Source organism: Ahaetulla prasina, chromosome 3, assembly GCF_028640845.1.
Source record: "Ahaetulla prasina isolate Xishuangbanna chromosome 3, ASM2864084v1, whole genome shotgun sequence".
In the NCBI taxonomy this organism is placed as follows: Eukaryota; Metazoa; Chordata; class Lepidosauria; order Squamata; family Colubridae; genus Ahaetulla; species Ahaetulla prasina.
Window position 1 is genome coordinate 25,372,907 of NC_080541.1, and position 25,156 is coordinate 25,398,062.

General features: G+C 37.9%; 1 protein-coding gene across 1 annotated transcript in view; it reads left to right on the forward strand.

Moving 5' to 3' along the window:
* Window positions 1–25,156, forward strand: part of CSMD3 (CUB and Sushi multiple domains 3) — a 782,898-nt gene that overhangs the window by 435,133 nt on the left and 322,609 nt on the right. Inside the window, exons 12-13 of the mRNA XM_058175006.1 lie at window positions 4,603–4,706; window positions 18,761–18,873. Coding sequence (XP_058030989.1) covers window positions 4,603–4,706; window positions 18,761–18,873 — 217 coding nt within the window. The remainder of the gene's footprint in view (window positions 1–4,602; window positions 4,707–18,760; window positions 18,874–25,156) is intronic.

Sequence of the window (25,156 nt, forward strand, 5' to 3'; positions counted from 1 at the left end):
ATTAGTGTTTTATAAAAACCAGTAACAGAATTCTTTTATTTGTGCTTAATGAATAGGAGGGATGATTATTAGCCATGGTGACACAGTGGTTAAAATGCAGTAGTGCAAGCTAACTCACTGCAAGTTCTAGGAGTTGGATCCTGAATGTTGATTCTCAAGGTTGTCTCAGCCTTCCAACCTTCCGAGGTCGGTAAAATGAAGACCCAGATTGTTGGGGGAAATATGCTGACTCTGTAAACTACTTAACAAAGGCTGTAAAGTGATATATGAAGTGGTATATACATCTAAGTGCTGTTGCTATTGCTATTATCATTAGATGCAGAATAACAGATTTGCAAGGGACCTTGGAGGTCTTTTAATCCAATCCCCTGCTCAGGCAGGAAATCCTATACTATTTCAAACAAATGGTTATCCAATATCTTCTTAACAAGCTCCAGTGATGGAGCATCCACAACATTTGAAGGCCAGCTATTCCATTGATTAATTGTTTTAATTGTCAGGAAATTTCTCTTTAGCTCTAGGTTGGTTCTCTCCTTGATTAGTTTCCATTCATTACTTCTTGTTTTGCCTTCACATTCTTTGGAAAATATGTGCCCCCCCCTTCTTTGTGGCAGCCTCTTAGATATTGGAACACTGCTGTCATCCCGGTCCTTCTTTTCATTAAACTAGAGATACCCTATTCTTGCAACCATTCTTCAAATGTTTTAGCTTCCAGTTCCCTAATCATCTTTATTGCTCTTCTCTGCACTCTTTCTAGAAATTCAATATATTTTTTTATTGTGGTGACCAAAACTAGATTCAATATTTAAAGTGTGGCCTTACCAAGGTATCATAAAGTGGTATTAAGACTTTATGTGATCTTGATTCTATATCTCTGTTAATGCCATCAATTCACTGTCTACGTGTGACCACTTTAGTAGACTTTATCCACAATGACCTGTCCCTAACCTGGTCTATCAGCTTTTCCTAGAGTGCCCCTATTGTAATTGTCTATCCACTTTTCTGCTGATCATCCTTTTCTTCTCCTTCTTCCCACCTTCCCCAGCATTAGAACCTTTTCTAGGGAGCTATATATTTGCATATAGTGTCCAAAATAGGACACTACTTTGTCCTACTTTGTAGTAGTTTGAATGTGGTGATTTGTGCCTGAAGTAAGAATTCTGGGGCAATTCTGCAATGATTTGTTTATTTGTATTCTTGGTTGTTTGTGATACTCTTTGGAATCTTTTCTAGTGCAAAAGCTCAGAAATGTCAACATCCTTCCTGTCTTGCTTCTTCAAACTTCAAGTTTTGCTTCTCTATGAACAACATGGCTTTCATGATTTTGATCTTTGTGGGTAGAGACATACCATACAGGGTTCCACTTACCTTTACTACCGGTTTGCATCATGCCCATGCACGCGAACTCACTCCGCTCACACATGCGTGCGCTCTTCTGCATATGTGCAGAAGTTTCTGTGCATGCGCAGAAGAGTTTTGATGACGTTTGGGTCAGTGGGCAGAGCCTCCTGCCAGTTTTACTACTGGTTCTATAGAACTGATCCGAACTGGGGGCAACCCACCACTGATACCATGGCATTTGAATACAATTTCCAAGACCTCTTCCTGGTTGCTCTACTAAGTTCTAGTCTGCAATGTATTCCTTGACTGCTTTTCCTTTAGTGTTGATGGTTGATTTGAAAAGGCAGAAGTTGCCTACTACCACAATATCCTCATTCAATTCTAATTTAAACTGACACTGATATGATTTCAACTGACCTGTATGAAAATCCAGAAAGAAAAGGCTTCGATCATATTCTTTATTCAGGGATGTACTGTATTTTGCTAGAGAAAAAGGAAGAAACTCCTAAAGAAGCTTATACTGTATTTATTACCTGTTGAAAAATATTAATTTGCTACTCTGTTGAAATTTACAGTGTCAGTATCCTCTCTTAGAATTATTGTTTTATTACTACCCTAATTACCTGCTGTCTCCAGGTACTGCAATGCTCATTATTCAGATTTTTTGTCTTTCTAATCGACAATTGTTAAGTCTGGGATGTTATGTGGCAGGTATTATTATTATTTTAAAGGAAACCAGCATGCTGTAAATAAAAGCACTAGTTTAACCACATTTTATGAAAGCTTCTGGGCATATAAATTAAAAGGTATTATGACTATAGCCTAGGACTTTTTTTTAATGTGCAATTATTGAGGAAAAGAAAAACAACAACAACAAGGAGATACAAGGTTAAGGAAATGTGCTGTGCCATCAGGAATATTTCATTTACAAATTAGTATACATGGCTTATCTCAAGACAGACCATACTAGAAAGCTGAAAGAGTAGACAACTTTTCCAGTTCACCTTCTGCTATTTTTTTTAAATTGTTTTGACCAGCAGCAATTTTAACAGAATGCATGTATTACACCAACTGCCTGACCTTCGGACCTTCCGCCACGAGCTGAAGAGCTATTTATTCATCCGTGCGGGACTGGCTTCGTGATTTTTAAAATGTTATAATTTTATAATTTTTAGAGAGTCTAATTTTTAATAGGATGTTGTTTTATATCTCAGCCTATATATAATAAGTTTTTTAATCTTGGTTTTATTTGTATATTGTTCTATTTTATTATGGCTGTGAACTGCCCTGAGTCCTTCGGGAAAAGGGCGGTATAAAAATCTAATTAATAAATAATAAATAAATAAATAAATGTAGCATAGTGTCAATTCCATGCATTGTGACTTCTACATAGTATAACCTTTTGTTATGTGTAAAATAAGGTTCAGTTTTGAACCCTTCGCTAAGCATGGTTATTTATTTCCAGGCATGCTTTATTTACACTATTGCCCTTCTTATTCATCAATTAACCTTCAACTCCATGTTCAAGGAAAACATTCCGTGATTCAAGCCTATTCAGTTTATTGATTTGTTACTCTAAATCAACAAGCATTTGGAACTTTCTTCCATTTGAGCATTCATTTTTGGGGACAAATAATTAAAGTTAATGATCTTTCCAGTCCTAATGTCATTGCATCCTACAAGGTATTATGGTGTGACGATTGGCATGTCAGCCATACTTCTGTCTGGATATTGGCTATGGCTATCATGACAACTGTCAACCTTGAAGCTGCCCGAACTGTGGCCATTTACCTTTTTGTAGTTCTGAGATAGCTGGGGTGTTGTAGCCTAAATAAAATTATTTCTCCTGGAAATCAAGGATGTTGGTGCAGGTGTTTGAAAAGTGGAGACTGAGGTCATCTAGCAATTGTACTGTATGCCAGCATACTGGACTGTATGGTGATTGGACCATGAGACTGGAGTCTCTGAGGGGAAGTGACAAAGTTTTACTTTTAATTGGGCAAAAAACAAGAGATTTTTTACCAGGATCATGCCAATTTGATATGTCCCAATAAAACGTTCTTTGAGGAATTTGCCTGCCTCTAAATTCATATTAAGTGGGATGTGTAACTTGAAACCCTGACAACACTGTTTGAAGATCCTTAATACCTCAGATAAACTTCCTAACAATGGACGAGTAGATCTACAGTAAGAACGGTGTGGGTTCAAATTGGTATCCTTGTTCAAGGATAGTAATTTATTCCAGCTGGAATTTAAGGTTCATAATCAAAAATTGAATGTACCTATCACAGATAAAGCACAACAAGATTTATCAAGTGTTTATCGAAAATGTGAAATCACCTTAACACCCCCCTCAGGTATGATATAAATACAAATTGATTCATTTCTTATATGCACATAGAATTATATCAGAGAAAGTTTAATCTTCAAATGAAAGTCATTATATGAAACGTTTTAAAAATAAAATAACAATCATTTATTTATTATAGTAATTGCAGAAGTTAAAAGATGATATTGCTTTTGTATAATATACTATATCAAATTATATCTGCTTTTTATTATTTGAGCATGAATATCTTTCATTGGTTTGTATAAATCTGGTAAACTTGCATGAATAAATGGGGATACAATGAAATCGGGATATAGTTAAAAACAAAAATTCTGTAACTTTGATTATTAATGTGTAATATAATTCTTGCCCCTAGCACTTTCTTTTATTTCATGTTATTAAAATGGTAACAACTCTACATTTAAATCATGATATTGGCCTAAAGTGAGCATTGTATTTCCAGAAACTTCATGATAGCATGGGTAAAATATTGTCCATGTCTTCCATGAATTTTCTCTTAGAAGAATAACTCCTTTTTCTAACTAAAATAGAATAATCTTAAAAGAACTCAACTTCTATATAATATAAAACCCCAGGTTGCACAGGGGTTACAATTCAGTATTGCAGAATAACTCTGTCCACAGTCTAGAGTTCAATCCTGACAGTCTCAAGGTTGACTCGGCCTTCCATCCTTCCTAAGTCAGTAAAATGAGGACCCAGATAGCTGGGGCAATATGCTGACTCTGTAAACTACTTAGAGTACCATACAGTATTTTGAAGCAGTATATAAGTCCAAGTGCTATTGCTAGTGCTATATATTAAACCCTGTTATAGACTCTGTCTGAGCATTTGTTTGATTGATAAAGAAAAGAAACCTGTAGTCATTTTAAGTAAATTTGGATTTGTTTTTTGTTTTGTTTTTTTCATTCTAGGTTATTCAAATTAATTTTGAAGAATTTGACCTGGAAATTGGCTATGATACACTAACAATTGGGGATGGAGGTGAAGTAGGTGATCCTAGAACTGTGCTCCAAGTGTAAGTTTCCATAATCTCTAACTTGATGAAATAATGGTTTGTTCACATGTCACCAAAGACTAAAAAAAGAGCAGTCCTCCTATTCACATGGCTTTTAAATGCTAATATAATTTCACATTTACATGAAAATGTATAGCAAAACAAAATAAGTTAAAGGTAAAATAAAGAGATCACATTATCTTTCTGTTGGCTGTGGATCCTAACATCATTCATTTTATTATGATCATGGGAGCAAAGAGCACAGAAACAATGCACTTTAATTATAAAATACTTTACAGGTATACATATGTATTATTCCTCAATTTTAAGATAACAAAATACATAAAATAACACTATAATCTCTGGGGTCCTTGGTGCTCTCTGAAGTTGGTTGCAGACATTTCATTACCCAACTCAGTAACATCATCAGTGCTAGTGCAAACTCTCTGTTCTATGAAATTCAACTACATCACATATTCCAATACAAAATAGCAGGCATAATACTTAAGAGATCAATACACCTTAAGTTAGCTCTACATTATCTTGAAGAACACCCTGAATTAGTTATATAGAGCCTAGGACAACTCGCCATGGCTGATTTGCCATAGTCAACTCAATGCAGGACAATTGAACATGACCAACTTGCAGCGGGACAACTCACCATTCGACAATTCAAAGCGGAATAACTCAATGTGAAATAAATGTATTATTATCCACCACTGTTTCTTTGACATTATTTTAATATTTGTCATTCATACTTAATTTTTCCTTCCTTTAGCATCTTTTCTTTAACGATTCAACTCCATGGCAAGTCATCCTATTTCGGCCACTGTAGAAAATTGTATTCCCTCTAACAAAGTTTAACCAATACACACCAATCCTGAATTTTTTCACAGTAAAAATGGATAACATTTTGCTTATCTGATCTTACTACTTGGACAGTAAAATCTGACAGCATAATTTTAATGGGGCAACAATCTTATTCCCATAAAATTATAGTGTATGGACTTGAATATTGATTTATAAAAATAAATATTTTAAAATCTTCAGATAATATAAAAGAAATTATTTGGGCTATAAAAATTCGTGGGATACGAGCCAGAATCTTAGACTCTGTTTTGAGAACAATACCATATGAAGAGTGAATGTACCCCAGTTCCCATCAATTAAACAGTGTCATCTCACAGGATCCAGAAAGCAGCCTTCCCTTCTGCAGCATCAGTTTTTTGGAATGATGTCTGCCAGGGGTTCATTTGTGACATTTAGGAAATTGTTAAAAGTCTGGCTATTTTCCCAGACCTAGGGATATAGGCTAGAGTGGGTCCTTTCATTCTTTTTTCCCTGCTGCTGAATTTCTTGTATTTCTATTCAGCTACGGCTCTTTTTTCCCCCCTTTTATTTCCATTTCAATATGTTGTTGTTTTTTTTTCCTGCTTTATTTGTAAACCTGCTCCGAGTTGTCAAGACATTGGGCAGCCTCTTAAGTTTGGAAATAAAATTAAATTAGTTTAACATGTTAATAATATAATAATAATTATTTGATTTCAGTTTTCTAAAGAATATCATTTTCAAAAGATATGCACTCATATTCTTTCAAAATGCACATTATTCTTCTACAATTACGTCCATTGTCCACTGTTCTGTGTTACAAACTCTTGTCTACTTTGTTTTAATTATTTTTGTTAAATGCAAAGAAGAATTATAATCATTCCCAATCCATCTCATATAAATGCACCACATATATATTAATGAATAAGAACAGTTCATTACTATTTCTCACTTTCATGCAGGGGAATAAAGGCCAAATATAGCTTTTTCAGTCTCGTGCCACAAACCAACGAGACAGGAAGATCATTTTATTACAATTGATCAGAATATTCAGACAAAAGGGATTCCTCTCACTCAAGGAGGGAACCCCAATCTTTAGCTTAAAGGTATGTGCTAGTCGTTCCTGACTCTAGGGGGCAGTGCTCATCTCTGTTTCAAAGCAGAAGAGCCAGCACTGTCTGAAGATGTCTCTGTGGTCATGTGGCTGGCATGACTAAATGCCAAAAGTGCATGGAACGCTGTTACCTTCCCACCCAAGTGGTCCCTATTTTTCTACTTGCATTTTTTACATGCTTTTGAACTTCTAGGTTGGCAGAAGCTGGGACAGGTAACAGGAGCTCATTCTATTATGCGGCGCTAGAGATTCGAACCGCCGAACTGCCGACCTTTCTGATCGACAAGTTCAGCATCTTAGCCACTGAGCCATCATGTCTCCTTTAGCTTTAGTTTATCTTTATCTTTATCCTTTTTATCTTTAGCTTACATCCCCTTTTATAGTTTATATAACAAAGAAATCTGAAAGAAGAAAGTTAATAATAGCATACATGTTTATTAAAATGAGATCTGAAGTCTGAAGATTTCTTTTTTTCTTATCTGGAGTTAATCTCCAGCTTGTTTATCAGTTTAGGAATATTAAAAGGTAATAAATCTGAACATCACTTTAAAAGAGAGAATATAAATGAGATTAAAATGCAAAGTAACTATGTTAGTTAACAAATTACAAAACTCATGTCATCTGCCCCTCAGAACAGTCATAATATCTCATTTTTTGCCAAGATCTGGGAATCACAGAAAGCAGAGCCAGCTTAGCTTTGAGAATCCATGTTATATAGTTTCTTAATAAGCAAAGTTCACCTAGGTGAAAGATCATATTGAGGCCTTGTCTATTTCTGATACATCAGACAAAATCCAAAAAATGGATTTTCTGGAATTTCCCTATAGCATGTAATAAGCCTGAACAAGAATTTTAAGGTTTAAAGGCAACCAAGACTTATTCTAATTTCTACACTTCATTCAGTGAGTTGATCTGACTGGTGTGGTGCCCTAGAGTGGAAGTCTGTGAGGTCAGGAGGCTCTGAGTTCAGTCCTAGGTAGTAGCAGATACTTCTTTCTTTGGGTGCAAACAGAAAATATTTGCTGTGAACTCTGCATAGGCATCAGGAAGGACATCTAGCCTGTAAATAATCAGCTCCATTTGCCCTGACTCCACCTGAGGCAAGGGATTATAGGGTCACTAAAAGAAAAAAAAATCAATGAGTTGATGTAGCTATCATATATTGTTGTTGCATTTTTCTGCTTGATAATTCATCCCTTCTTCTCAAAGACTGAAGCAGAGCCCTGACCTCTTGATGGGGAGATAAAAGAGGGAATGTTGAAAATATTCCTTGAGGAAAGGATTTTGAATTTCACCAGCAACTAAGATTTTCTGAAAAGAATGTATGATTTTAGAATGGATCAATGTTTATGTTATCTAGTCTTCAGGTTTATATTTATATTAAAACCTTACTTACTTCCAACAAATGTTTTCATGAACATTTCTTCTCTTCTGAGATAATAACAAGAACCAGTACATCTTAAATACAGAGATAATATTCAGGCTTCGCTTGTATTGATCTAACCATATTTCTTCTAATGCACATTAGAAGGATGTGCAGTTACATATCTGACTCACAGAATCAATTCACACATCTTTGGTTCTTATTCCTATGTTTATTTCATAAAACTTTTTTTTATGCAATGAAACACTACTGTCTAGTGCTATTTATTATGTTACTGAAATATATGTATATGATTATAGAATAAGTATCTTTCATGTAATTTTCATGAACATTTTTGAAATTTAGATTCTGATTGATAGAATAAAATAGAATAGAATTTTTTATTGGCCAAGTGTGATTGGACATACAAGGAATTTGTCTTGGTGCATATGCTCTCATTGTACATAAAAGATACCTTCATCAAGGTACAACACTTACAACACTTAATTATAGTCATAGGGTACAAATTTAACACTTAATGAAACAACACTTAATGATAGTCATAGGCTACAATTAAGCAATCAGGAAACAATCAATTACATTATAAATCGTAAGGATACAAGTTGATATTCATTCATCTCTTATTAATGATATCATCCTTCGATAGAGACGTGTCTAAGGATCTGTGGGGTGAATAGAAATCATGACATTGAACAAGGAGCATGGCTCACATGGTTAAGATGCTGGGTTGGAGGTTAGCAAGCCCATGTTTGAGATTTGAGTCTCTGTCCTTTGTCCAATTCCTGCGGGGGACATGAGGTATCTCCCCAGGCAACAATGATGTCATCAGCTAATCTTTTCAATCTGGAAGTGCCTTGGTGCTTCCGACACAAGTGCAAAAAAAATGACATTGAACTTCAATCTGATTTCATATCATGATAGTCTTTAAATTCACCTAATACATGTTTGATTCGGGCAATAACGAGACAGGAGACCAGATGAGTGACAACAGCTCTTTAGTTTATAGTGAACCCAGCAAAGAACGTCCGGCAAAACCCCTCTTTATATACAGTTTTCTCCGGTGCATTAACCAATCAGGAACGTGTAAGTTCCCGCCTAAATTTCCCTCCAAAACTCTTAAAGATACATTACACTCCTCCCTTCCCAGAACGCATTGTAACCATATTTACATAACATTAACATATTATTTCTCTACGTAGTCACGCAGGTAGGCTGGGCGTTTCCTAACTCGCTCAGACCTGCGCACTTCATTCTTGGGGAGTGAGTCGAGCTGTCCGGAGGGACTGTGAGTTCCTCCAAGCTCCTCCTCTGGGCTATCCAGCCCTGGATTATTTGCAGAGTTGTCCCTGCAGTCCTCCTGAGGGCCCGGTTGGCGTCGCTGGACTTCGTCGAACTCAGATAAGTCCCTCGTTTGCCCCGGGTTTGAGTCAGCTGTGAATTCAAACATTGGATAGTCAGGGCCTGGCTGATTTTTGTCTCTGTTACTTGCTAGTCTTTTGCGTATTTGATCTATGTGGCGTCTCCATACCCGGCCATCCTCCATATCCACAATATATGATTTCGGACCGGTTACCCCTATAATCGTTCCTTTTAACCAGGTCGGGCCTTCGCTATAGTTGTGTGCCCACACCTGGTCCCCGACTGACATTTCCCTCGTTTTTCCTTGTGTTCCTTTGTACCCGTCTGAGGTGTATGTGGGGTTTAGTTGGTCTAGTTGGCACCTAAGTTTCTGTCCCATTAATAGTTCCGCCGGGCTACAGCCAGTTGCTACACAGGGGGTTCTGTGTTGGACTGCAAGGAAAGTGTCTATCTTTAATTGCCAGTCGCCCGGCCTTATTCTAGAGAGCGCCTCTTTGGCGCTCGAGCAACGTTCTGCAAGTCCGTTCGTCGCCCGGTGGAAAGGCGCCGAGAGGACATGTCTGATGCCCTCCTCCGCTAGGTACCCCTCAAACTGTGTTGCCGTGAATTGCGGGCCGTTATCGGATACCAGGGTGTCGGGCAACCCATGGGTGACGAATAGGTGTCTCAGGACTGAGATAACGGCTTCTGCCGTTGTGGATTTCATTAGGATAATCTCTAACCATTTCGAAAAGGCATCGACTACGATTAAAAAGGTTTGCCCATAAAATGGCCCAGCAAAATCTACGTGAATTCTAGACCATGGCCCCTGTGGTTTCTCCCATTCCCTGATAGGGGCCATGGGGGGTAGTGGCCTCGACTCTTGACAGGGTTGACATCTCCCTATCTCGTCACTGATTTCATTGTCCATCCTGGGCCACCACACATAGCTCCTTGCTAGACTCTTCATCCGAACTATACCCGGGTGGCCCACATGCAACAGTTCTAGTACCTTTTTCCGTAATTTTTCCGGAATAACCACCCTATCCCCCCATAACAAACACCCCCCTTGAACAGATAATTCTTCCCGTTTCTTCGCAAAGTCCCTGAAGCAGCTCGCCCGGTAGCAGAGCCATCCCCTCAACACCCATCCAATCACAGTCCTTATGGTAATGTCCTTGTAAGACGCCCTTGCCACTTCCTTGGAAGTGACAGGGCCAGCGTCCCAAGAGTCAATCAGTAGGACGGGTATCCCTGGGGCTGGATCTTCAATAGTCTCTGGTAACGGGCATCTGCTCAAAGCGTCCGCATGCCCCATCTCCTTTCCCGGGCGGTAGATCAGCTTATGCAGTATGCCGCCAGGAAAATAGTCCATCGAGTTAGTCTGGGTGACAGTGCCACGGGCGTGGGCGGTCGCCCGCTAACAAACCCAACAGGGTCTGTGGTCCGTTACAATTTCAAAGTCTCGGCCGAATACATATTCGTGAATTTTTTCACCCCTGAGACTATAGCCAAAGCCTCCCTATCCAGCTGGCTGTAGTTCCTTTCAGCCGAAGACATTGTTCGGGAGTAATATGCTATAGGGGCTTCTGTTCCATTCGGTAACCTATGGCTGAGCACAGCCCCCACCCCGTAGGGGGATGCATCGCAGACCAGGACTAATGGCAACGTGCCGTTGTATTGGATGAGGAGGCTATCACTAGACAATAGGTTCTTTACCCCTTCAAATGCCCTATTTTCCACTTTCCCCCATGACCACGCGGCATTCTTAGCCAGTAGCTTATGCAGCGGTTCGGCTATTGTCGCCTTGTTCTTGAGAAACACCGCATAGAAGTTGACCAGACCCAAAAACGCCTGCAACTCCGTTTTATTTTTAGGGGCTGGGGCCTTCCTGATGGCCCTCACCTTGCTCTCCGTGGGGTGAATCCCTTCCCTATCTATTCTGTAGCCCAGGAATTCTATGGATCCGACCCCGATTTGGCATTTGTTTAGCTTAACTTTAAGCCCGGCAGACCGGAAAATGCCCAAAACTTTCCTCAGTCGTACCCTTAGTTCCACTAGATTTTCGGCTGATACCAAAATATCGTCAAAATACGGTACGACCCCGGGTAGACCCTGCAATAGTCGCTCACAGGATCCAGAAAGCAGCCTTCCCTTCTGCAGCATCAGTTTTTTGGAATGATGTCTGCCAGGGGTTCATTTGTGACATTTAGGAAATTGTTAAAAGTCTGGCTATTTTCCCAGACCTAGGGATATAGGCTAGAGTGGGTCCTTTCATTCTTTTTTCCCTGCTGCTGAATTTCTTGTATTTCTATTCAGCTACGGCTCTTTTTCCCCCCCTTTTATTTCCATTTCAATATGTTGTTGTTTTTTTTCCTGCTTTATTTGTAAACCTGCTCCAAGTTGTCAAGACATTGGGCAGCCTCTTAAGTTTGGAAATAAAATTAAATTAGTTTAACGTGTTAATAATATAATAATAATAATTTGATTTCAGTTTTCTAAAGAATATCATTTTCAAAAGATATGCACTCATATTCTTTCAAAATGCACATTATTCTTCTACAATTACGTCCATTGTCCACTGTTCTGTGTTACAAACTCTTGTCTACTTTGTTTTAATTATTTTTGTTAAATGCAAAGAAGAATTATAATCATTCCCAATCCATCTCATATAAATGCACCACATATATATTAATGAATAAGAACAGTTCATTACTATTTCTCACTTTCATGCAGGGGACTGAAGGCCAAATATAGCTTTTTCAGTCTCGTGCCACAAACCAACGAGACAGGAAGATCATTTTATTACAATTGATCAGAATATTCAGACAAAAGGGATTCCTCTCACTCAAGGAGGGAACCCCAATCTTTAGCTTAAAGGTAAAGGTAAAGGTTCCCTTCTCACATATGTGCTAGTCGTTCCTGACTCTAGGGGGCAGTGCTCATCTCTGTTTCAAAGCAGAAGAGCCAGCACTGTCTGAAGATGTCTCTGTGGTCATGTGGCTGGCATGACTAAATGCCAAAAGTGCATGGAACGCTGTTACCTTCCCACCCAAGTGGTCCCTATTTTTCTACTTGCATTTTTTACATGCTTTTGAACTTCTAGGTTGGCAGAAGCTGGGACAGGTAACAGGAGCTCATTCTATTATGCGGCGCTAGAGATTTGAACCGCCGAACTGCCGACCTTTCTGATCGACAAGTTCAGCATCTTAGCCACTGAGCCATCATGTCTCCTTTAGCTTTAGTTTATCTTTATCTTTATCCTTTTTATCTTTAGCTTACATCCCCTTTTATAGTTTATATAACAAAGAAATCTGAAAGAAGAAAGTTAATAATAGCATACATGTTTATTAAAATGAGATCTGAAGTCTGAAGGGGAATAAATTATAAGGAGAAAGGTTGTTTATCTCTTCACAAAAGAGATAAGCCAGACCCCAATTTGTACTAACAAACTTTTCTTATCTGGAGTTAGTCTCCAGCTTGTTTATCAGTTTAGGAATATTAAAAGGTAATAAATCTGAACATCACTTTAAAAGAGAGAATATAAATGAGATTAAAATGCAAAGTAACTATGTTAGTTAACAAATTACAAAACTCATGTCATCTGCCCCTCAGAACAGTCATAATATCTCATTTTTTGCCAAGATCTGGGAATCACAGAAAGCAGAGCTAGCTTAGCTTTGAGAATCCATGTTATATAGTTTCTTAATAAGCAAAGTTCACCTAGGTGAAAGATCATATTGAGGCCTTGTCTATTTCTGATACATCAGACAAAATCCAAAAAATGGATTTTCTGGAATTTCCCTATAGCATGTAATAAGCCTGAACAAGAATTTTAAGGTTTAAAGGCAACCAAGACTTATTCTAATTTCTACACTTCATTCAGTGAGTTGATCTGACTGGTGTGGTGCCCTAGAGTGGAAGTCTGTGAGGTCAAGAGGCTCTGAGTTCAGTCCTAGGTAGTAGCAGATATTTCTTTCTTTGGGCGCAAACAGAAAATATTTGCTGTGAACTCTGCATAGGCATCAGGAAGGGCATCTAGCCTGTAAATAATCAGCTCCATTTGCCCTGACTCCACCTGAGGCAAGGGATTATAGGGTCACTAAAAGAAAAAAAAATCAATGAGTTGATGTAGCTATCATATATTGTTGTTGCATTTTTCTGCTTGATAATTCATCCCTTCTTCTCAAAGACTGAAGCAGAGCCCTGACCTCTTGATGGGGAGATAAAAGAGGGAATGTTGAAAATATTCCTTGAGGAAAGGATTTTGAATTTCACCAGCAACTAAGATTTTCTGAAAAGAATGTATGATCTTAGAATGGATCAATGTTTATGTTATCTAGTCTTCAGGTTTATATTTATATTAAAACCTTACTTACTTCCAACAAATGTTTTCATGAACATTTCTTCTCTTCTGAGATAATAACAAGAACCAGTACATCTTAAATACAGAGATAATATTCAGGCTTCGCTTGTATTGATCTAACCATATTTCTTCTAATGCACATTAGAAGGATGTGCAGTTACATATCTGACTCACAGAATCAATTCACACATCTTTGGTTCTTATTCCTATGTTTATTTCATAAAACTTTTTTTTATGCAATGAAACACTACTGTGTAGTGCTATTTATTATGTTACTGAAATATATGTATATGATTATAGAATAAGTATCTTTCTTTCATGTAATTTCCATGAACATTTTTGAAATTTAGATTCTGATTGATAGAATAAAATAGAATAGAATTTTTTATTGGCCAAGTGTGATTGGACATACAAGGAATTTGTCTTGGTGCATATGCTCTCATTGTACATAAAAGATACCTTCATCAAGGTACAACACTTACAACACTTAATTATAGTCATAGGGTACAAATTTAACACTTAATGAAACAACACTTAATGATAGTCATAGGCTACAATTAAGCAATCAGGAAACAATCAATTACATTATAAATCGTAAGGATACAAGTTGATATTCATTCATCTCTTATTAATGATATCATCCTTCGATAGAGACGTGTCTAAGGATCTGTGGGGTGAATAGAAATCATGACATTGAACAAGGAGCATGGCTCACATGGTTAAGATGCTGGGTTGGAGGTTAGCAAGCCCATGTTTGAGATTTGAGTCTCTGTCCTTTGTCCAATTCCTGCGGGGGACATGAGGTATCTCCCCAGGCAACAATGATGTCATCAGCTAATCTTTTCAATCTGGAAGTGCCTTGGTGCTTCCGACACAAGTGCAAAAAAAATGACATTGAACTTCAATCTGATTTCACATCATGATAGTCTTTAAATTCACCTAATACAATTTTAGTTTTATTATTTCCTAATATTCAACCTTGCATACTTATTGATTTCTCTGCTATCTAACTTCTCAATCTCCCTTAGATAAATATGAATCTCTGCATGTCTAGTCTAGTTTAAGATGCTAATGTTTGTAGTAGCCAGTTCAGTGGTGGGTTTCAACATTTTTTACTACCAGTACTGTGGGTGTGGCTTGGTGGGCGTGGCATGGCTTGGTGGATGTGACTTGGTGAGCATGGCAGGGGAAGGATACTGTAAAATCTCCATTCTCACCCCACTCCATTCTCACCCCACTCCATTCCCACCCCACTCCATTCTCACCCCACTCCATTCTCACCCCACTCCAGCGGAAGTTACTGCAAAATCCCCATTTCGTCCCGATCAGCTGGGACTTGGGAGGCAGAGAATAGATGTGGGCAGGGCCAGTCAGAATTTTTACTACCGGTTCTCCAAACTACTCAAAATTTCTTCTACCGGTTCTCTAGAACTGGTCAGAACCTGCTGAAACCCACCTCTGAGCCAGTTCAAAGCAAGACATACATTTAACAAGACTGATGAAATTACACTGATTTGTTATGAATGCAAATGAATGTTCTATCATTTTTTTTCTTATCAAGAGTATTATTCAGAGTGTTGTTAGCTTCATGGTAAAGTTACCACTATATTATAACAAAAAAAGATATAGTAGACAAAAATGTGCAGATAATTTGCTGATTTTTTTTCCAATTTGCAGTATTGTCAAGCTGAGCATAACTGTCTCAAAGTTATTTCATGTTCCAATTGCATTTTTAATCTGTTTTGCAAGATTTATTTTATATATATATATATATATATATATATATATATATATATATATATATATATATATATATATATATATATATATATATATATATATATATTTAATATGCCTGTGAATTCAGGCAAACATAATGGAGACTCTTTGGGGATACATTTTGATGTAGCAGTTCTGTAGAAAATAAAATAAGATTCAATATTGTCATAAGAAGAGGTTGGATTACTGCTATTGAGAGGCTGGAAGTGAATCCAGGAAGTTCTATAACTTTCTCAAATTTTTGGTCTTTTGAAATCCACTGAAATGCCCAGGTAAATGATCACTAAGAACATTTTTTTTAGTAATTAATAAAACCCCTGAAACAATATTTTTATACGGCTTTAAACATCCTCAGGACTGATTGCTAAAAACTCAAACCAAAAAATTATACAAATTTTAAATTTTAAAGTGTGTTTTAAGATTGGAAAGAGGAGAAAATCTTCTAAAAGAAATAATAAGACATATGTCCTTCCTTCCTTCCTTCCTTCCTTCCTTCCTTCCTTCCTTCCTTCCTTCCTTCCTTCCTTCCTTCCTTCCTTCCTTCCTTCTTTCCTTTCTCAGTTCTGTTTTTTTTTAAGGGTGACTAAACATATTTCAGGTTTTGCACTCTACTTTAAATATTTCCTGCCAAAAATTCTCATAATTGTGGTCAGAATAGATTTGGAAACTGAAAGAGAAAAGTCTGAAGAGTGAATATGGTCTTAAGTTCTTGTTCCTGTCTAAACTGATTCAAGTTTGGCAAATTCAGTAGAATCTAGCTGCCTCTAGATACACTATTTCAAAAAGCATTCCACCTTTTGGATAGTTATGAGAATACTTGATATTACGAGAATCAGATTCACTAGCAGGGACAGCAACATAATGGACTTCTCCTGGGGGAAGATCACTTTGAAAAAGACATCTATTATCACACTCAGCATGTTTAAACATGTTTTTTGGCTGACAAAAAGAAAAACTGAAGAGAGATCAAATTGTATGATAATACCTGAATGATTCAAAGATCAAGATCGCTGGAGGCCAAAGTTGGTTTATTTAATCAAGATTGAACTAAGATATATTTCCCCAACATACTGGAAACCATTATGGACTTTTTACTGATGCCCAGATTGAAATGTAAATGTTTATAGATTTGCATATGGATAAAGGATAGGTTATGGGAAGAAAAGATAGTTGCATGCAGTTTCATGGGAGTAAAGAATTACTAAGCTTGTATATGTGATGAAGATCAGAAGTCACTTTACTGCATCATAGTAATGTTTTAGCATTGCATTGTTTTTAGAAAGTCCAACAGAGTGTTTTCATATCAATTAAACACATAGGTTTAGCTCTTAGACAATGGTATACAAACTTCAATTATTGGTTTCAAAAGGCATGCTAAGCTAAAACTGAACACTATTATGGTTAATGTATGAAGCCAGCATGAGTAGGTAAACCTATCAGAATATAGTATAATTTATGTCTTCATCAGCCTTCACTATTTGAGTTCCATTTGAATCTCTCATAATAATGTGAAGGCAAAGAAAATCTATGATTCTGTGATTACAGCTCTCATGAAAACCTATTCTTATTTTGCCAGCTGAACAGCTTTCATTTGAACTCTGTGTCAATGGCAAGACTTAAGTAAAAACACTTGCATGCTGTGGCATTAGGATATTATACTGTTAAGTAAAGTTGTTCGTCAGTAGGTACCTATAAGATAGCTTCTCTTAATATGTCTAATTTGTGTATGTGTATGTGTGAAGGAGAAAGAGAGAGCACCAAATGCTGCCGTGCAGTTACTTAACTATGGAAAACAAAAACAAAAATTCAGTTATTAATTTCTCCTGGTTAGTCTCTTCTTCTCCTCCTCTTTTTTTCCCTGTCCTTTTTCCCATTCCCTCTTTCCCTCCCCCTTTCCTTCCCTCCTCTACAGTGGAGAAATGTAAAATTTGTTACTACCGGTTCTGTGGGCATGGCTTGGTGGGGGGGTAATATGACTGGGTGGGCATGGTCAACTTTTTTTTTTTTACTTTTAAAAACATTTTTTTTACAACCTCTTTGGCCGAAGAGGTTGTAGGAAAAAATGCTTTTAAAAGGCTGTAACGATCCCAGCTGAGCCGAACGATCATCGGAGCCTTTTTATTTGTTACTTTTAAAAGCATTTTTTGGCCGAAGAAAAAAATGCTTTGAAAAATTAAAAAAAAATAAAATAAAAAAACTCTGATGAACACACGGCTCAACTGGGCATGGAGTGGGGACAGGGATTTTTGCTACCAGTTCTCCAAACCACCCATCACCTTCGCTACCAGATCAGGCGATCTGGTCCAAACCAGGAGCTCAAACTGCCCAAGGAGCTGCTGATCCAATTCTACAGAGGAATTATTGAGTCTGTCATTTGCACCTCTATAACTGTCTGGTTCGGTTCTGCAACCCAACAAGAAAAACACAGACTTCAGAGGATAATTAGAACTGCAGAAAAAATAATTGCTACCAACCTGCCTTCCATTGAGGACCTGTATACTGCACGAATCAAGAAGAGGGCCGTGAAAATATTTACAGATCCCTCACATCCTGGACATAAACTGTTTCAACTCCTACCCTCAAAACGACGCTATAGAGCACTGCACACCAGAACAACTAGACACAAGAACAGTTTTTTCCCGAAGGCCATCACTCTGCTAAACAAATAATTCCCTCAACACTGTCAGACTATTTACTGAATCTGCACTACTATTAATCTTCTCATAGTTCCCATCACCAATCTCTTTCCACTTATGACTGTATGACTATAACTTGTTGCTGGCAATCCTTATGATTTATATTGATATATTGACCATCAATTGTGTTGTAAATGTTGTACCTTGATGAAGGTATCTTTTCTTTTATGTACACTGAGAGCGTATGCACCAAGACAAATTCCTTGTGTGTCCAATCACACTTGGCCAATAAACAATTCTATTCTATTCTATTCTATTCTATTCTATTCTATTCTATTCTATTCTATTCTATTTCACCCCTGCCCCTCTCCCTTTCCCTCCCCTTCCTTCCTCCACTCCTGTCCCCTCCCTTCCACCCCTTCTCTCCACTCTTCCCTTTCTCTCTTTTGTCCCCTTTTTGGTGGGTTTTTTTTTCTTTTTCTTTTTTCAAATGCTAGCACGCCATTAATATGAAGTTCTAGCTTTTAAAGACTATGAGTGCTATAATCAACTTCTCTGCTTGATTTTTAAAATAGCTTTATTTCATAGCCAATTTACAGCTAATGGACTTTTTATTTTGTTTATGATTAGATTAACAGGAAGCTTTGTGCCGGATTTAATCGTCAGCATGAACAATCAGATGTGGCTGCATCTTCAGACGGATGAAAGTGTGGGCTCAGTTGGTTTCAAAGTTAACTACAAAGGTAACTGTAATCCCATTAGAAATTCAACTAAAAAAGGAACACAAACCTTGACTTTCCTTTGGAAATAATATTAGCATCTGTGTTGTTTTAAGATATTTTCTATGAATACAGAATTAAACAAAATACACATGTAAAATAAAAAAGAATGCTGTTATAAGCCAATGGAATGATTGCCTGTAGGGTTTTCCTTCCTTCCTTCCTTCCTTCCTTCCTTCCTTCCTTCCTTCCTTCCTTCCTTCCTTCCTTCCTTCCTTCCTTCCTTCCTTCCTTCCTCCCTTCCTTTTTCTTTCTTTCTTCCTCCCTCCCTCCCTCCCTTCCTCCCTCCCTCCCTCCCTTCTTTCCTTTCCTTTCTTTTCCTTTCTTTCTTTCTCTCTCTCTTCTTCCCTCCCTCCCTCCCTCTCTCTCTCTCTCTCTCTCTCTCTCTCTTTCTTTCTTTCTCTCTCTGTCTCTCTCTCCCTCCCTTCCTCCCTCCCTCCCTCCCTTCTTTCCTTTCCTTTCCTTTCTTTTCCTTTCTTTCTTTCTTTCTCTCTCTCTTCTTCCCTCCCTCCCTCCCTCTCTCTCTCTCTCTCTCTCTCTCTCTCTTTCTTTCTTTCTCTCTCTCTCTCTCTCTCCCTCCCTCCCTCCCTCCCTTTCTTCCTTCCTGTCTGTCTGCAAGTTTTAGGAGCGTGAGCTTATCTTAAAATTCCCAATATAATGTTTGATTCTGGTATCTCAGACGATGAGTATGTAGTTCTTTTGTCTTAAAAGGAAGTCAAAGGCATTTTTATGCAGACTCAAAAAGCCATGTTATCAGATCTTTATTTATTTTTCCTTTTAAAGAATGATTCAGGAGGGGAATTATAAGCATTCTTGGAAATGTCTTTTGCTCTTCTACATTATATATGTTTCTGCATAGAAAAGAGAAAAGAAAGAATCCTCCTGGATTCGTTTCTGAATAGCGGTGGTGAGTTATTGATCTTCTGCAGTGTACCTGATTAATATTTTTTTTCAGTTGGTTGTAGAAATGTATCCTGGCAAAAGAGTGAAAAAGCTACAAGGTTGGCTAATGACAAAACTCTCAGTAACACAATGCTCTAAGCAAGCAGACTTGAAAATGTGTTCCTGTAGTGAATCAAGGGAACATTACATACACTTGACTCCAGTCATTCTTTAAAAGAAGAATACTTTTTGTGTTTGAGTTTCTGTGCTATCCTTGTATCGTTGTAATGAAAGCTAGAATTTGGCAAGTCCCCCCTTTTTTCCCCCGCTGGGGAGCAGAAAGTAAAATTGCTAGATCCCTATGTAAATATGCTTAGTGCCGAGGTGGCACAGTGGTTAGAGTGCAGTACTACAGGCCTGTCAGCTGCCTGTCAGCTGCCTGCAATTTGGCAGTTTGAATCTCACCAGGCTCAAGGTTTGATTCAGCCTTCCATCCTTCCGTCTAGGGTAAAATGAGGACCCAGATTGTTGGGGGGCAATATGCTGATTCTGTAAACCACTTAGAGAGGGCTGTAAAGCACTGTAAGGTGGTATATAAGTCTAAGTGCTACTGCTATTGCTATAGTGCTTATTATGAAAAATCTTTACGATAAATCAATTTTGTATTTCTATAGCCTATTGTTGTTCTTTTAGTCTTTGAGTTTGCATATTGAAGAATGTTCTTGCTTCTGAAACTTGTGTCACAGATGCCAGTTTGGTAGAAATATAGCCCTCTGAGAAATAGGCAGTCCTATTATTATCTTATTTTTTATTTATTTATTTATTTTTCGTATTTTTATACCGCCCTATCTCCCTAGGGGCTCAGGTCGGTTCACAGCCAGATAAAATACATATAAATACAGGATAAAACATACATTAAAAAACTTATTCTAAATGGCCGAATAATTAAAATAGCAATACACATAATAAAATCCCCAATTAAAACCAATTCAAATTTAAAAATCTAGTCCAATCCTGCGCAGATAAATAGATGTGTCTTAAGCTCGCGGCGAAAGGTTCAGAGGTCAGGAAGTTGACGGAGTCCTGGGGGAAGTTCGTTCCAGAAGGTGGGAGCCCCCACAGAGAAGGCCCTTCCCCTGGGCGTCACCAGCCGACACTGTCTGGCCGACGGTACCCTGAGGAGTCCCTCTCTGTGAGAGCGCATGGGTCGGTGAGAGGTATTGGGTAGCAGCAGACAGTCCCGTAAGTAACCCGGCCCTATGCCATGGAGCGCTTTGAAGATAGTTACCAAAACCTTGAGGCGCACCCGGAAGGCCACAGGTAGCCAGTGCAGTCTGCGCAGGAGAGGTGTCACATGGGAGCCACGAGGGGCTCCCTCTATCACCTGCGCAGCCGCGTTCTGAACTAACTGGAGCCTCCGGGTGCTCCTCAAGGGGACCCCCATGTAGAGAGCATTGCAGTAATCCAGACGAGACGTCACGAGAGCATGAGTGACCATGCATAGGGCATCCCAGTCTAGAAAGGGGCGCAACTGGCGAACCAGGCGAACCTGGTAAAAAGCTCTCTTGGAGACGGCCGTCAAATGATCTTCAAAGGACAGCCGTCCATCCAGGAGGACGCCCAAGTTGTGCACCCTCTCCATCGGGGCCAATGACTCGCCCCCAACAGTCAGCCGCGGCTGCAGCTGACTGTACTGGAATGCCGGCATCCACAGCCACTCTGTCTTGGAGGGATTGAGCTTGAGCCTGTTTCTCCCCATCCAGACTCGTACGGCTACCAGGCACCGGGACAGCACTTCGATAGCTTCGTTGGGGTGGCCCGGTGTGGAAAAGTACAGCTGAGTATCATCAGCGTACAGCTGGTACCTCACACTGAAGCCACTGATGATCTCACCCAGCGGCTTCATATAGATGTTGAACAGAAGGGGTGAGAGAATCGACCCCTGTGGCACCCCACAAGTGAGGCGCCTCGGGGCCGACCTCTGCCCCCCTGTCAACACTGTCTGCGACCGTGTTAATTCCCAAACACCTTGGATAGCCATGAAAACAAACTAATGAGAAAAAAAAATGCATCATAGATCAACCTAGAGTTTTCACATGAATCACAAATGTCCAGGCTCACATCAGAAATATTAGTAAAGACTGCTGTAGCATTCTAGAGAAAACAGTAATTTTGGGAAAAATGGACTAAAGAGAAGAAGCAGACAACCAGCAGCAAAATGGTCTCAGTTACAGTATGGATGGGTCACTTGGTGGCGATTGAATGATCAGATTGAAAGTAGATCATTCTAGGGAAAATCTATGTCGTTGCTAAGCATTGATACTGAGTTAATGACTTTGACATCATCAAGATGCAATTTTATTGCTTTGGGTTAGTTTTGGTGGTACTAAATGTTTTTTTTTTTCTATTTGTTTATATTAAATTGATTGATATGGTCATCAAACTGAAAACCATGACACTGTGTGTCTAACATGATACCACAAAGTACAAACCAAACTCTATAAAAACAACAACCAGAACAAAATGTACTTCATATGGAAATTACAGAAACTAGCAACCACGCTATCCGGACTCAACTAACTTCACAACCTCCATGCTTGAGAATGTACTTATGCTACAGCAAGTCATTCCAGAAAAAGCAATATCTGCTTTAAGATATTCCATACAAATGTTCCATTATACATTATAAAGATATTGCACTGTTAAAATAACTAATCAAAATTTTATAGGGGAAGATAATATATGCTGCCACTATACGAATAACTATATGGAAAGCATTATTTTCAAAGATCTTGAGTGGAAGTAGATTGGTTTGGTTAAATTTCCATTTTGTTAAGCTTACCTGGTGAACTTGGAAATTTTTTAAAAAAATAATTCTGAGGTAATACCAGGTGTTGTCTTACAATTTTATTTTTCTATGTAAAATCAACATGTAATATTACTTATATCATCTCATCTGTTTGAGAGATTCCCTGGAACAGATTGGAAGAAGGCAGAGGGGACCAATTTATATGGAACTGAAATGAGATTGAATGTACCAAAATAATAGAGGAGTTTAATAGCACGCATAGCTAGTGCTATTTATTTTTACTCAATAACAATGTTTTATAATACACTCCAGAATGAGATTTATGAAACTATCTCATCAGAGAACAAACACGTTCCCTAAATTTGATTTGAGATTTTTTAATAATCTAAATATCATGGATTGTAACATGGTTGCTTTTCACTGCACAGATGTATAATTCAAATCATGCAGATGCTATTTTTATTGGAAATATCCAATGGTGTCATTATATAATCAAGCTAGGTTATTGGAATGTATTCTTGGTTAATATATTACTTGTGTCTATATTCCATGGCATTTGTGAATGTACTTTGTAAATAGATGCCTAGGGCATGTTTAATTATTCATAAAATTGATTATTTAATTAATGTTCTACAAAGGAGATTTGAATATGTCACTCTCCACTTTATCTCACAGCTTTTTAATGAAGTTACAAAACAGTGTAACAGATATAATTTTATAGTTAGAAAAAAATTCTCATAATAAAAGGAGAGATATACATATACTGTAACTTTCTGATCTTCCTGTGCTGAGGATAGCTCTGAATTTTAAATACAATACTAAAAAGAATATGCATGTTGTACTTAAACTACCACCCGCAAAATAGTTATATTACTACTAATCACAACCTTACATTCATTTTTTTAAAATTTCTGTACAATTTAATGTACACTGAGAAAAGGATGGAAGCATTGTTACAAATAGCAGGCAAAATAAAACAAAAATAATGTCATATATTATGGTGATGACAAATAGAGAACTGGAATTATGTCAGCAAATGTCAACAAGACTGCTTCACAAATGGGATCCTAAAATATTATGAGTTTAACTCATATGATCTTCTGTTAGAATTTCCTTCCTGTTGAAGACTACTTCAGCTTCAATCACAACAATACATGAGCACACAATAGATTTAAGCTTAATGTGAACCATTCCAATCTTGATTGCAGAAAATATGACTTCAGAAACAGAGTTGTTAATGCCTGGAATGCACTACCTGACTCCGTGTTCTCTTCCCAAAATCCCAAAATCTTTAACCAAAGATTTTATCTACTATTGACCTCACCCCATTCCTAAGAAGTCTGTAAGGGGCGTGCATAAGAGCACCAGCGTGCCTACCGTTCCTGTTTTAATTGAAATGAAATTCAACAGTGAAAAAAGTAAGGTTCTACATTTAGGCAAAAAACCCAAAATGCACAGGTACCGTATATGTGGTACCTTGCTCTATAGTAGTACTTGTGAGAGGGATCTTGGAGTCCTAGTGGATAGCCATTTAGATATGAGCCAGCAGTGTGCAGCAGCTGCTAAAAAAGCCAACACAGTTCTGGGCTGCATAAACAGAGGGATAGAATCAAGATCACGTGAAGTGTTAGTGCCACTTTATAATGCCTTGGTAAGGCCACACTTGGAATATTGCATCCAGTTTTGGTCGCCATGATGTAAAAAAGATGTTGAGACTCTAGAAAGAGTGCAGAGAAGAGCAACAAAGATGATTAGGGGACTGGAGGCTAAAACATATGAAGAACGGTTGCAGGAACTCGGTATGTCTAGTTTAATAAAAAGAAGGACTAGGGGAGACATGATAGCAGTGTTTCAATATCTCAGGGGTTGCCACAAAGAAGAGGGTAGAACAAGAAGCAATGGGTGGAAACTGATCAAGGAAAGAAGCAACTTAGAACTAAGGAGAAATTACCTGACAGTTAGAACAATTAATAAGTGGAACGACTTGCCTGCAGAAGTTGTGAATGCTCCAACACTGGAAATTTTTAAGAAAATGTTGGATAACCATCTGACTGAGATGGTGTAGGGTTTCCTGCCTGGGCAGGGGTTGGACTAGAAGGCCTCCAAGGTCCCTTCCAACTCTGTTGTTATATTACATATTAATGTACCCTTTGATTGTATCCAATTCATATAGTTATTTCATGCTTATGATTATATATACTGTTGTGACAAATAAATAAATAAAAATAAATAAATAAATAAATATTATAAGCCACTTTTAAAATATCCTATACAGAATGAGCTCCCCACCACCTAAGGGGAAAAGGGTGAATATTAGCTTAATATTTTGAATTCATTTTGAATTATTTTGACACCACTCAGAAACAGAATGGCAGAAAACAACTAATGATCCACAATTAATTAATTTACCTACCTCAGACTAATTTAAATGTTATAGATTAAGAAATTTAAATATTTCAAGTGAATTACTTATTATTTTATCCTTGACGTATTTAGTATACATCCTTTCTATTTGTTTGATTGCTGGCAAGAAAAACAGAATAAGATATCTCTATG